Source organism: Eublepharis macularius, chromosome 7 (assembly GCF_028583425.1).
Source record: "Eublepharis macularius isolate TG4126 chromosome 7, MPM_Emac_v1.0, whole genome shotgun sequence".
NCBI lineage: Eukaryota > Metazoa > Chordata > Lepidosauria > Squamata > Eublepharidae > Eublepharis > Eublepharis macularius.
The window spans coordinates 6,214,405-6,228,578 of record NC_072796.1 but is presented as its reverse complement, the minus strand read 5'-3'; the positions used below and the strand labels follow the sequence as shown (position 1 = coordinate 6,228,578).

Below are 14,174 nucleotides of genomic sequence, written 5' to 3'. Positions count from 1 at the left end.
ATTCTATCACATCACAAAATCCACAGAGGGATCAAAGAGTACTACTCCGCCGTTTAAAAGAAGCCCGTAGAAAAAGAGCGTCTGTTTGAAGCGCGGCCGGCTGGGCGGAAGGATCGCTTCCTTGGAATGACAAAGAACTTCGGCGTGGGGGGGGGGGGGGGGGGGGAAGAAGCTGAGGGGGAGGAGTCAGTCGAGCGTCGCCGGCGACGGAGGAAGCCCCGCCCCTCGCCCCGCCCTTCACTCGCTCCGCAGCCGCGATGGCGCTGAGGAGACGCTCCTGAGGTAAGGCGCGGGGCCGCCGGCGCTTCGCCGGGCTGGGTAGGCCGCTCGGCCTCTTTCCTTCCTTCCCCTTTTCCCTCGGAGGAGGGAGGCCCTTGCCTTCGCGAATGGGGCCGGCTTGTGGGCCGCCTGGCGCAACTTCCTCCTCCGGCCTCTCCGCCGCCCCGCCACTGGGCCTCGGAGGCCGGCCCGAGGCCTGCTGCGCCTCTTCGGGGGCAACCGGCGGCCTTGTTGTCTCGCCCTCTCCCCCCCCCCCGCGAGTTGTACGCTGTATCGAAGTGGGGGTGGTCTACGCTAGCAGCAGGCCGAGGGGGTGGGAGGGGCCGGGCCCCTTTCAGGCTGGGGGTTTTCTTTTTCATAATCCCCTGCCTTAAAACGAATTAGATCCAGAGGAGTTAGCCGTGTTAGTCTGTACTTGCACAATAGTAAAGAGTCCAGTAGCACTTTTAAGACCAATCAGCTTTATTGTAGCATAAGCTTTCGAGAACCACAGCTCTCTTCGTCAGATGCATCGATCTGACAAAGAGAGCTGTGGTTCTCAAAAGCTTATGCTACGGTAAAGTTTGTGAGTCTTAAAGGTGCTACTGGACTCTGCTATTTAAAAAGAATTGAGCGCAAGACCACGAGTGCAGAACCTTTCCCCCCCTCTCTCTCCCCCAAGGCCTTGCCTTTCTTGCTTCTGTGTAAGTTTAAAATATGGATTAGCCTTTGAAACTGCAAGATGTGGGTCTAGTAGTATGTTAGAGTGAAAGCGCCAAACTCGTACCCTGGAAATTTAGCGAGAGGCCGTTGGCTCCTATAAGACTTAAACAAAATTTGGGGTAGGATATGAGCTTTTGTGAGTCACAGCTCACTTCTGTAAGTGCTATTACTACTACCACTAACACTACTACCAATAAACCAGTAACATGTATAAGCCTAACAATTTGGGGTAGGGTATGAGCTTTTGTGAGTCCCACACAAACTGTGACTCACAAAAGCTCATACCCTATCCCAGATTTTGTTAGTCTTATAGGTGCTACTGGTCTGTTGCTCTTGCTACTTGTTTCTTGCTCTTCTCTACTGTTACAGACAGACTAACAGAGCTACCCATCTTGATCTATCTCCCTGGAAATCTCGTTAATCTTTCAGGTGACCCAAATCTTGCACTTCTTCTACCGACACGGCAACCCACTTGAAACTGGCTTCATTTGCAGCTGGAATATTGCACTGGCAGTTTGAAATGGTGCAGCTTATATATTCATTTACTTTGTTTGTATTGCACTTTTCCTCCAGGGAGCATTCAAAACAACGTGCAGTCTTCTCCATTCTCACTATTCCCCTGTGAGGTAGGTTGGGCTGAATGTGTGTAATTGGCCCAAAGTCACCCAGTGAGCTTCCTTGACAGTGTGGGGATTAATACCTGTCTCCCAGATCCTAGTCTGTCACTCTTAAGGGTTACATCACCTTGGCTCTCCTTCTGCTTCTCTTATTCTCCGACATGGGCAGACAAGATCTAATTGTGCCAGTGTAGTGGTTAGAGTGTCAGACTGGGATCTGTTAGACTCTGTTTTGAATCCCCGCTCTGTCATGGAAGCTTGCTGGAAGACTGGGTGAGTCAAATGCCCTCAGCCCAAGTTTCTTTCACAGGGTTGTTGTGAAGATAAAATGAGGGAGAGAGGAATGATGCAAGCCATTTTGAGTTCCCAGCGGAGAGAAAGGCAGGGCGTAAATGAAGCAAATGCATGAAATCCTAAGCAGATCTATTGAAAGTCCTGCTCAGGTTTATTTAATAGCGGTTGCTCTCTTGAAAATGTTCATAGGATTACACTAAGTTTGGCATTTTGTGGAGCAACAAAACTTTTTGAGTTTTTCGTGAGCTGAGGCTTAATGTGGTGGCTACAAGCAAGTATATTATTGCGGCAGGGTTTCCCTCTTAAACAGCTGGAATAGTGATCCCTCTGCACTCCAGATTTTGCTTGAATCTTTTGGATTGGGAACTTCCTTGAGTAAAAGACTGGTTTAAAATGGTTTGGGGCCCATTCACTCTTTGCAGTGAAGTTTTGGGTGCTGCCCTAAGGATCCTCAAATAAAATAATTTAGATATTCCTGTTTTTTCTCTGAAAATATAAATGTTGACTGAAAAGCACTCAGTATCTGCCTTTTTTTGACTGGTTAGATTCCCCCCACCCCTTGAGTAGATAGCACTTTACTGTCTCCCTGTTATATTCTTGAAAATTCTCGCTTTGATGTAAACTTTCATGTTTCAATGTGGAAAGTAATAATAAAGAATCTCCTTAAAATGTATGCATTTACAATGACACTTTCCAAGGGTGGACTAAAATCTGTGCAGAGTAGAAATGCCTCTCTTCCTTCAGAGTTTTTCATAGCAGAAATTCCCAAAGAGCATGACATGAGAAACAAGTGTCTGCAAGCTCAAAATACTATCTATAGAAAGTGCTGTCTACTGAATTTCTGCATATTGTCCTGTTCTGGCCTTACTTCCTTTCTCTTCTTACCAGGAGACATACTCAGATTAGTGACATGTGGAAACAAATGGGGGGGGGGGCTGCTCTGACAGTAGATTATCCTTATATATTCTAGAAGTATCCTTTTTGGGTGTAAATGTGGGGGAATGATTTCTTCTCAGTCTTGGATTCCTATGTATTGGAGGAAGTAACTTCTTCCTGAATTGGAAACTCGAGAATGGAGTCATTTGTGCTAAAATACATGTTGGTGTATGGCTGGTGTTGGAGCATTGTAGTGATGTAATGGGGGTAACAAATCATTGTTTATAAGTTTCTTCCAAGGTCATGTGGGATGTCAGTTTCCGGTGACACATACATAGCATTCAACCAGTTATTTTTTTAAAATGTAGATATGCTGTTGCGGTCCATATAACTGTTCACAAGACAAGCGTATTTGTAGTGCTCTTAATGCTTCTTATTCCCAAATTAAGTTTAGGAGAGGACACAGCCTCAGAAGAGGAGCTCAGGTGCTTCATGTTTGGTACTTGTTCTAATGTACCTTTGCATGATGGACTAAATACGTGTCGGGATCAGTCAGATTGAATTTTACTGCCATAGGATGTAGAGATGACCACCAGTTTAATTGACTGTAAAGGGGATTAGACAGATTCATGGGGGATGGACCCATCAGTGGATGTTTGCTGTGAAAACTAAACAGAACCTCCATGTTCAGAGGTAGTATAGCTCTGATTACTGGTGCTCAGGTGCAGTACTGGGAGAGGCTTGGGTCTTTAGAGACCGATTTTACCAGTGTTTGGCTGGCTGCTATGTAAAATAAGATATTGGATTTAGATGGAACACTGGTCTGATCCAGCAGTGCTGCTCTTATGTTCTTATGAATGGCTTTTAAAACATAAATTTTATGGTGATCATCATACATCTTTATAACGTGTGCCTAAAAGGATAATTGCATAACCTTCCACTTGAGAGCAGGAACGGGGTGGAGTGAAATTCTATAATTTGACCAAGTCTCCAGTATTGTAGTAATATTTTAGTCTTTATTCTAAGATATTTATGCTGTTGCAGCTTTGCAAATAAAGGCCAGTTACAAATATGGTCTAAAAACAGGATTTTGTTCAGATCTACCTAATTGATAACCTTAACACTTCTTAAAATTTCTGCACTCCTGACATATTAAAGCTGCTAGTGGATACTGCTGACTATTTTGATATCCTGCAGGTGAATAGTCCATTATAACAACTTTCTTAATTTGTTGGCTAGGAATAACACTCAGTTTGTGTGGAGATACTTATAGTACCTTGCTACAACAGTATTGCCAGTTGGGACAGGAGATGGGGCAAGTTGCTGAAGCATGGCTTGAGTGTCAGAAGAGAATAGATGATTATGTTGATGAACAGGTAAGTATATTATATGGGCATTTTATTTTAATACGTGCAAAGTTAATGCAAGGTGTGTGTGAGATTTTTTTTTTCATACTAGTACGATTTCTGTCACTTTGCCGCTGGGTGGTGTTTGCTGTCATGCAGCTTCCTGGCGGGCTGTGCCGGCTGTGCCTGGAGTGCCTTGGCATCTCCTTTTGCTCCTAGGTTGTCCGTGCTTGTTATATATTTAAAAAGGCTACACCTTAATTGTGGGATTGGAGAGCAACAAAGAATAAGGTGTCTGTTCTGGCAGTCTATGTGCTGTTCAGCCGACCCACCCACCCCGCCCTAATATGAGAATAGTCCAAAAAATCTAGGAAACCATTTTTCTTTTCTAGGGGCCAGTAAGTAGATAAAATAATGTGTCTGTATGCGTAAAAATCAAGATCTGATCCTAACCTGACTTTTAGGATGTCTGTCCAAAAGTTCAGCAGAGGCAGGCAGGGTCTGAGGCTGGAGCGGAGTGCAGTGTGAAAACCTGGCATATAACTTTGCTTTAACAGCTTAGAATTTTGCTTTGTGCATTGCAGATTTGACACAAACCACCAAGAGAAGCTTCATTGCAGTAGAGTTGTCATCAGCACAAGAGAAGATGTCAAAAAGAAAACATGAACTTGGTGGCTTATGTTCTGTGCTGGTGTTGTCCTCCACTGCCACTGAAGAAATGAGTCTTGATATTCTCTGCAACAGGAAACAGATCAGCTGCTTGTATTCATTATCTGTGAAGTTATGTGACCCTTGCCAAAAATATGGCTACCTATGTAGCCATTCAGTGCTTTGCCAAAGAATATGTGAAGTATAGACTGCTTGGGTGATGGACACTGCGTATAAAACATGAATCAGGCAAATGGCAGAGTATCATAATGTGGAAGAACAAGGATACTGCTTGAAAACCTAAGAGCTTGCATATAAAACAGTGAGCAAGCTGGCCTCAGTAGGGTCAGCAATACCAGTGAGTTCAGGTTTGCTTTTGAACACCTTCTGCGGTGTTGTTGATGACAACTCTACAGTGGTTTATTTCAGATCTGAAACAGACCTAAAACAAATTATGCACATTTTACCTCTATTAGTTTGGGCATAGCAGCCCCTAGACAAGGTGAGAAAATGTGTATCCTGGCTTATTTTTAACTCTTACTATTATCTGAAAACAAAGAGGCCAGTTGGTTGCCAGAAATGACACATTTTTTCTGTCCCCCTCCCCTTCTAACATTGTTCCAGTAGGGGAGCATTGTCAGTAGCACACACCACCATCATGAACTTCTCTTGGTTGTTAGCTGCTAAACTGTTTTCATTCTTTAATGTCCTACCATGTTTTCTTGTGCAGCAGACATGTTAAGCTACTCCACAAGATATTCTATTCAGGCAATGTATGTTAAGTGCCACAGAAAGTGGTGTTTTTGAGGTGTATGAGAATGTTTCATTTTTAATTTGCATGCTTATTTTTGTCAAAATAACTTTGAGGATTAATTACAGTGTGTTCATAAACCAGAAACTACAACCTACAGTGTTCACTTTAAAGGGAAGCACACTTTACATTCAGTTATTTAAAGACATTCTTTTAAAATTCTGACATCACTGGAATGCTTGTCAGATTTCTTAAGTATAAGAAAGTGGTAAAAGTATATTTATTTGGAAATGTATATGCTGTCTCTTAAGAGACCTGCTTGAGGTTGCTCACAGCTAAAACAATATGACGAAACAAGCTAGGATAGAAAAACAAACATTGCGTAGCCTAAAATGATACTCATAAATAATCCTTGTGTTAGAGGCTGTTATAAGGGATGGAACCCTTTGGAAAAGCCGAGGTAAAAAGACATGTTTTGACCTAGAGCCTAAAGGTAAAGGTGCCAGGTAAGCTGGGGGGGCGGGGCAGGGATGAGGGGGCCACATTCCAAAGAGGAGGCCCCACAGCTGAAAAAGCTGTATCTAGTCACCACGTGCCTCACCTCAGCAGAGCAGGCCTTGAGAACAAGGATCGTAACCGCAGGGGTGAACAGCATGAAGGGGAGTGTACACAGGGGTAGGTTAGTAAGGATTGCTGATACCATCAGCCTGGGAGTGTTCCATACTATGATAATTGGGTTTCTTAATGGCACCAGTCACACGTCTGGATGTTATATTCATGCAGCATTTATGATGCTACAATCTTGTCTACTACTTTGTAAATTAAGTCGTCGTGAGAAGACCTTACTGGCCAAGATAGTTGTTAAAATGATAAGTATTGCAAGCAAATGTACAAAGAAATTAGCTAATTGCAAGATGTCTTACTGTTTTTTTGTTAACACAATCACAAAAGAAGTTATGCATCATTAAAGACTTTAGTAACCAGCAATAAAGTATAAATACCTAAGTTGTCCATCTTTAGTAACAACACTACAAAATGGGGGGGAAAGCTAATTATACATTTATTAAAAGCCTTTGTGTGCTGCTTTTCCATTTAATAAGCCATTAAAGGAGCTTGCAGACTTCATATGTACATAAAATCCGAACTTTATCTGGTCACATAAGACATTTCTCCAAATAATATAAGCCAGTAGTAAAATACAGACAAGAAACCGGCAAAAAGATATCAAGCAACAGTTTTAAGTCAACTGTATTTTGATTCATTGCCAAAAAGGACATGCACATAGCTGGTTTGGATGCCATCTTCTGATTCTGCATAATGTATCATTTAGAAAAAAAATAAGATGCTTTAGATGGAAGAAAACTTAACTTTCCTGGTTTATCTTTCACTTTAGCGTCCATTGCAATTTCAAGTTGTATTGCAACATGACTGTTTTTGACTATCATAAATACAAAATTAAAAATAAGAAGCAAAATTGACTACAGCTTTAAAGATAAAGATTTCACAGTAGACTCCAATCCTCTGTCATGAAAAACCAAATAGCAAGAGAGATTACGGTTGGGGAGTTCTTCAGTTAAACAAATGTAACTAGTAAAATATTAGGGAAGGACAATGAGTAGAGCGGCATAATCCATTTAAGTTTATTCTGTGGATTGGGTCCCGCGATCCATCAGTGGAAGGCACTGTTGGTCACCTGTCTTCCTGGTGTTAGCCTCAGTACCATTTCTGACCCTGGGAAAATTTTATTCCTGATGTCATGGGTTCTGTGCATGGAGCAGTCACTATGCAGGTCAAGAAGCAATGGGGAGGTCCGTGTGAAATCACTCCATCCTGCCTCCTTTTCCATCAGCCTTAAGGAGAATTGGCATCAAAATACTGGAAGATAGAAACCCACTCAAGTAAAAAGTCATTCAGTGGATTGCTAGTATGTTCTTTGCTTACTGACAATCCACTGAATGGTAGCAGGTAATTACGGCATTGAGCAGGTTTTCTTGTTTCACCAGCATGTACTCTGAAATAGGTGTAGTGTTAATTAGGCTGCCTTTATCCAATTAATTCGAATGAATTTTGTTCCAGGCAGCAATGAAAACAAAGCAACGTTTGCTGAAAGAAGATTGGGAATTTTATAAACAGAGCCGTTTTATAGAACAGGTGAGGCCATTTACTTGCGTCACTTAATTGCCGTACAGGAAAACGAAGATTGTTTCTGAACTCTTTGGTATATAATACATTTTTCTTCAAACAAGCTCATGCGTGTTCCCAAAAGCCAGCGCTTGTATCCCAGATGATTCTACCTTGTTTTAAATTATTTTATGTAAAATGCAAACATACTTACTTAAAACAATTCCACTCTGCTTTGCCTACTTGGACTCAAGGTGGCAAACAATGTAAGAATCAAGTTGCAGAGGCATAAATTAAACAAAAAGCCCAAATTAAAGTATGCACTTTACTAATTTAAAGCATTTAGTCTTGACCTACCCAGGAGTTAAAATACACAGGATCAGCCTTATGTGCCTCCCTAAACATAGTAGAGTATGGGCCCGTCATCACCCACTGTGGCAGGGTATTGCACAGGACTAGGCCCACCACGGAAGAGGCCATGGCCTCATTATGGCTCCGTGGACAGGGGGGAGGACACCTTGAGGAGGAGGCTGCCTGAGGAGCATAAATGGTGTAGGGGTGTCATACTAGGAGATGTCAGTCCATATGTATGAGGATCCTGGGCTGTGAAGGGCTTTAAAGTAACCAGCACTTTAAATTGGACCCGGAAACAAATAGGTAGCCAGTGCAGTTGATGCAGCAATACAGTTCTGTGTTCCAAGTGACTGATTCTGGAGAGGAGCCTTGCTTCCACGTTCTGCACCAGCTGGAACTTCGGAAACATCAGAGGTAGCCCCATATAGAGTGCGTTACAGTAGTCCAGCCTAGAGGATACGGCATCAGGAATCAGTATAGCCAGGTTGGCAGGATCTAAATAAGGGGCCAGCTTACAAGCTAGATGTCCTTGAAAGATGGTGCTTCTAGCAAAAACAATGACCTGCTTATCCATTAGAAAAACGGGGTCCAGGTGATCCCCTATGCATGGTGTAGTGGTTAGAGTGTCAGGCTTGGACCTGTTACAGCTGGTGACTAAATCCTGACACTGCCACAAGAGCATGTTGGGTCACTTTGGGCCCATCACTGTCTCTCAGCTTAACCTGCCTCACAGGGTTGTTACGAGGGCAAGGTAGAGAGAATAATGCACTAAACCCCTTGAGAAAAGTGGAATATAAATAAATAACACCACTATGGCTGTTGGGGCAGATTGTGAGAGCGAGAGGATATTGGTGGCACTTGTTTTGGCTGGGGTGGGGTTAGCCAGGCTTTGGTTGGAGCAAGGAGATGTAGAAGGGCAGATTGTGAGGTGTGAGTGTTTATACTGAGGCGGGGGTGGGGGGGGCATAAAAATGGTGAAGAGATTTTGAGTGGGGACAGCAGGTGCGGTGATGGAATGCTGGAAACAGATAGCATTAAAAAGTAGATCGAAGCTGAGAAATTACTCAGAGCAAGAGTTTTTAAGCTCATATTGGACTTCTGTTTTATTTTTAATAGCAAGCAATATAAAGATTTGCATCTAGATTAATTCTTGTATAGATTGTAGATGTCTACAGTATTTTCAAGAATTCGTTTATTGTTTTACACTTTACTGATTTTGTCCACAATTAATATGCTGTAATGTGTGTAATACACTATTGAAAATACCGAATTCTTCAGTATTACAAACTTTAATTGGTTATGTTAATGCCGTTGATTCTGTTCTGATTGAGACTGTTTCTGTCCAAATTGTACTTTTGTTTGCTGTAAAATTCTTTTCAACTTCCCCTTCTCAGAAGCCAAAAACTAGAAATACGTGCAAAGATAGCCAAAGATGCAGATGTTTACAGTGTTTTCTAGATAGTATTGGCAGTTTTGCTTGTAGAACACTAACTTTCAGAAATAAACCAGATAGTTCAACTTTATATGCCAAATTATAAATGATGCACTTTACGTTAATGCAGTAAGATAAGTTTAAACTTGATAAAGAGTTTCAGATTTCGATTTCCCCAAACTTGTGTTCCTAGGGGGAAAAAGCCACTTTTTTGATGGCTTCTAAACGTTTGGACATTAGATACCTCGTAATGCAGATGAAGTGCAGGGAAGGAGTGCAGTAGCACTGAAGTAAACTAAGGAGTCTCTCTACATGAGACATGTTACACATGCTCAAGTGTAGGAAGCTGTAATGTTAGCCTGGAAGTGTAGTTTAAAAAGACAGAGCCAGTGGAGATGGCTCCTCAGAGGGTTTGTTAATATGATCTTCATCTCCCCAAAGGCCCTGTCAATTTCACCTCCTTTTTCCAGAGGCAAAGATGAAATTAACAAACCCTCTGAGGAGCCATATCTGCATGAGGTGAAATTGACAGAGCCTTTAGCTCTGTCTTTTAAAACTATGTTTTCAGGCTAACATTCAAAAGGAAAACAAATCCCACACTCTACATGTTTTGAGCCTAATCATATGAAGAATTAAATACATCAAACATTGAACACATTTGTGGCACTTTAGAAATTGCCTGTATACTTTATTATTTTATTTATTTGTTTATGTCATTATAGTCCATCTTTCTCACTGAAACTCAAGATGGATTACACAATATGAGATTAGTACAATGAGTATCAAGTACATTTCCATATAGTATCAAGGACATTTCCATAAACAATACCGTAGGGTAAATGGATACAAGTTTAAAAAGACACAGCATTATCAAGAATCCAATACAAAGTAGAAGAAATACTGAAACAAAACATAATCAGTTCTAGGACTGACATTAGACAACCTAAAGCACAGGTAGTACATAGGAGTACATATTTAAAGCAACAGATAATATGTAAGGCAACATAGTGAAGTCTGTGGTCCCTAACTCATTAGTGAAGCATCTGAGACCCCATCCCTACAATACAGCCCTCCCATTTGAGTAAAAAGCCTTTTTGAATAATTCGGTTTTGCATTGTTTGAGGAAAGCCAGGAGAGTGGGGGCTCTGCTGACTTCCTCAGGCAGGTCATTCCACAGGGTAGGGGCCACCACAGAGAAAGCCCGTGTATGGGCTGCTGTTGATTTCGCACATGTGCAGCCTGACAGCTGCAAGAGATCCTGTTCAGATGAGCGAGGCTGCTGTGAAGGAACAAAGGGAGGGAGGTGGTCCCTTAAGTATGCCGGACCAAGGCCTTGAAGAGCTTTGTATGTAATAACCAGTACCTTGAACTGATATTGTCTAATGGAGCAAGAAGTATATGTAAAAACTATTAAGGAATTCATTGTTAAGAAAGGACTAGCTCCCTGTGCTAAGTTTTCCCTATGGGAGATGACAGTTGAGTAAATATATACTGTATTGGAATAATCCTAGTAATACCCACACACCCCATAATGCCAATGCCATCAATTAGTACCTGAATTTGGTTGGTTCATTTTTCATCTCTGTATTTTTTAAACAACATTTTGGTTAATATATATTATATGCTTAGCGTGTGTGTTTCTTTAAGGTCTACAAGGGGGGAGTCACAACACAACACAGACTGAATATGTATGGACAACTGTCAGTCTTGTCCATTTGTGTGGGGTCACCTTCAGGAGTCTTTTCTCAGCGTGAATGTGTTGTAGTGAAGCACAGTGGAATTGGTGGTCCTGCAGATAATGTGGGTCCAAGGTCATGACCTATGATGTCTGCATGAGGACTGCCTCCTTGGGTGCTACTCAATCAGTTAGACTTTCTAGGTCTGAGCTGTTGGTTCCCAGCACAGATTTATGTGTTCTAGCTCATTCTAAGGTGGCCTGAAAGCTAGGTGACTGTGAGCACTGGCAGGTCTATAAGGTCATATACATTTTGAAGAGGAGGAGGAGCTAATTCTGTTCACTCTTCCGGTATTGAAGTGTTCCTGATTCCATTTGGTGGGCTTTGTTTCCCCTTTAGCTGGATGGCACCTTTGTCTTTACAAAGGTTTTGCAGACCCCTGGCAGTACCGTCATGGGCTCCAGAATGAAAAATGCTCCTCTTATTTATATTTACCAGTTTCCTGTAGAATTATTGGCTTTTCTCTCCTCAAGGATCAGTTACCCATTAACTATCTCAACAGAGGCTGCTACTTACATGCTTGAAATTGCATCATGAGCCCTAGAAAGGAGGTCTAATCTTGTGAAAAGTTACATATGTGGCGTGAAGAGTGAATTGAACGGATCGACATTACACACTGGAAAAATACATTTTGACTTCCTTTGGGTCCAGATTTCCCAAATGGCAAAAAGAGCCCCATATTATGGAAAACAAATGAGCTCCAGTTCCTTGCTCCAGCCTGCAGAATCCATGTATAAATTGAGAAAGACACGAAGAAAGTAACAGATTAAAATCAACAACATTACACTGATGAGAATATACTTGGTGTACCACAAAGAAGTGGAAGTGCTTCTTTTTTTTTTGAATATATATTTTTGAAGCAACTTCTGCACTCCTTTCTACATTTTGCCTTTGTTTCATTGTTCTTGTCTTAATTGTTCTTTTAGCTTTCCCTAAATACAGAAATGCACACAAACCTAACAAAAATCACATAGGGGCTGTTACGCTTTTAAAGGGCCGTAATACATATGGCCTCCAGTCTTGAAGAATGAAATTCAGTGCAATCAAGCAAATGTTTACTTGGAAATAAGCTCCATTATCTTCAGTGAAGCTTTCTTTCAATTAATTGAAAAAGTCTTTAGCTGCAGTGCTGGGCACAAAGCTGTTTGCTTACTTACTATTGTCTTACATTTTGTTGTAGTAAATTAGTGTATCCAGGTACTGCGGACTCTTAAAAATAATAACAACATTGTGCATTTATACCACCCTTATGCACAGATTAGTGCCGTCTCACTGAAAGAGGTGAACAATGTCAGTGTTGTTATTATTCCCCCAATACAGCTGGGGAACTGGTCTGAGAGGAGGGGCTTATCCAAGGCCACCTACAGAGTTTACGGAAGTAGTGGGAGCTGAACTAGCAGAGTGCTGTTTTGCATTCCGGCCACTTAATCACTATGCTACAGCAGCTCTGCAAAGCGAGGACCCTCCCTCCCTCCCTCTCTCACCCCACACACCCCACCCTTTCCCCCCTCCTCTGAAAACCCCCCTCTTGTTTTTTCCTGCTTGCTTCTCTCCTTCTCATTCACTAGTCAACCTACCTTTATCTGGCCCTCCCCTTCATCTCTCTAAAGGCTCTGCTCGGGGCCAAGATGCTCGATGCTGGCCACTGAGCTCAGTTGTACCACAAGGATTTGTGTGAGACACCACACTTTTTCACGTATTCCCTTCCCTGAATTATTTCCTCTTTCCCTTTGCCTAGTAACTCTACATATCTTCATCTTTCATTGCTTTCTTCCCTCCTTCCCACTCACCCAGTCTACCTTTTATCACCCCCTCTATTTACTTCTTTTCTGCCTTTTTTCACACTGAGAATCCACAGCAGCCTACATAATTCTCCTCTGTTTTATCCTTATGAAAACTCTGAGGTAGGTTAGGCTGAGATTGAATAACAGGCCGAAGGTCACCCAGTGAGCTTCCGTGGCAGAGGGGGGATTCGAACCCTTGGTCTCCCAGATCCTAGTTTGAAACGAACCACTGCTCCACACTGACTTCGGTGGAGTGGCTGCTGTTGAACAATGCAAGCAGCTGGTCCTGGGTGGGTCGTGCAAGTGATGTGTTATCAAGCTGTTAGTTGCTGCCAGGCCTGGCCCTGATAAATCCTCCCTCAGAGGCTAAAACAGCTTTGGAAAGGGCCCTGCCCCTTCCCGTCACCTTGTCCTGACAAAAACCAAGCCTAAGAGTTCAGATTTTTCTGCAAAGCTGGAGCCTTTTCAGGATTGTAGAAAGATCTGTCTTGTGGATTCATGGCTCTGATATCTGGATTTAAGTATCCGCAGATTTTGCCACATTGAGAATTAGACATATTGATAATGGATTCCCAGGCATTGCTCAGAAAGCTATCATTTCAACAGTTAGACTCTTATCGGCTAGCATTACTCTTATCAAAAGCTTATAAGGGAATAACCTTATCCAATTCAATTTCTGTGAAGAAGGTTATTGCTTCTACAAGTACAATATTGAAGCATGTAGTTTCCTGTGTGTAGTTCTGGTATAGCTGTTTTTCATTGTGAAATTCTTTGTAAAATGACACAGAAGTAGAGTTACACTTCATGGAAAACTTCAGACTGGGGTAAGATCATTCACAGATGAAAGAGTTATTGTTGCCACATGTGGTGCAGACAAATTTCTGGGTATCTAGACATATTTCCTACTTTGTGTCTTCTGTTTTACTCACTGAGTCATAGTTTTCTAGGTCATTTATTTTCTTTCAAGGATCGCAAATGGTCTACTAAAAGTTCTGCCTGTAGCCATGTATTTGCTGTTCTAGGGATTTTATCCATGCCAACAAGAACGGTGGTCACATCTGTGTCTGATGTTCAAATCACTGCAGTCTTTGGAGGACAAATCTACTTTTGCAGGGAAGCCATATGTCTGTTGCTTTGTGACTGCTCTCGAGTGAATCCACTTCATTTAAAATTGTTTTTCTAATTCATATTTATATAATAGAGTGTCCAGACTACTTCATGCTGTTTTGTTGTC

At 41.9% G+C, this 14,174-nt stretch overlaps 1 protein-coding gene across 5 annotated transcripts in view; it reads left to right on the top strand.

Moving 5' to 3' along the window:
- Positions 1-201: 201 nt before the first annotated feature.
- FAM193A (family with sequence similarity 193 member A) overlaps positions 202-14,174 on the top strand; it is a 77,504-nt gene continuing 63,531 nt past the window's right edge. For 3 of the 5 annotated variants that reach the window (XM_054984620.1, XM_054984617.1, XM_054984619.1), the window contains exons 1-3: positions 1,414-1,504; positions 4,008-4,144; positions 7,590-7,664. In XM_054984620.1, the coding sequence (XP_054840595.1) occupies positions 4,079-4,144; positions 7,590-7,664 (141 nt within the window). In that variant the 5' untranslated portion in view covers positions 1,414-1,504; positions 4,008-4,078. Of the gene's footprint in view, positions 283-1,413; positions 1,505-4,007; positions 4,145-7,589; positions 7,665-14,174 lie in introns of those variants that run through there. The other 2 variants (XM_054984618.1, XM_054984621.1) reach the window with 2 other exon arrangements.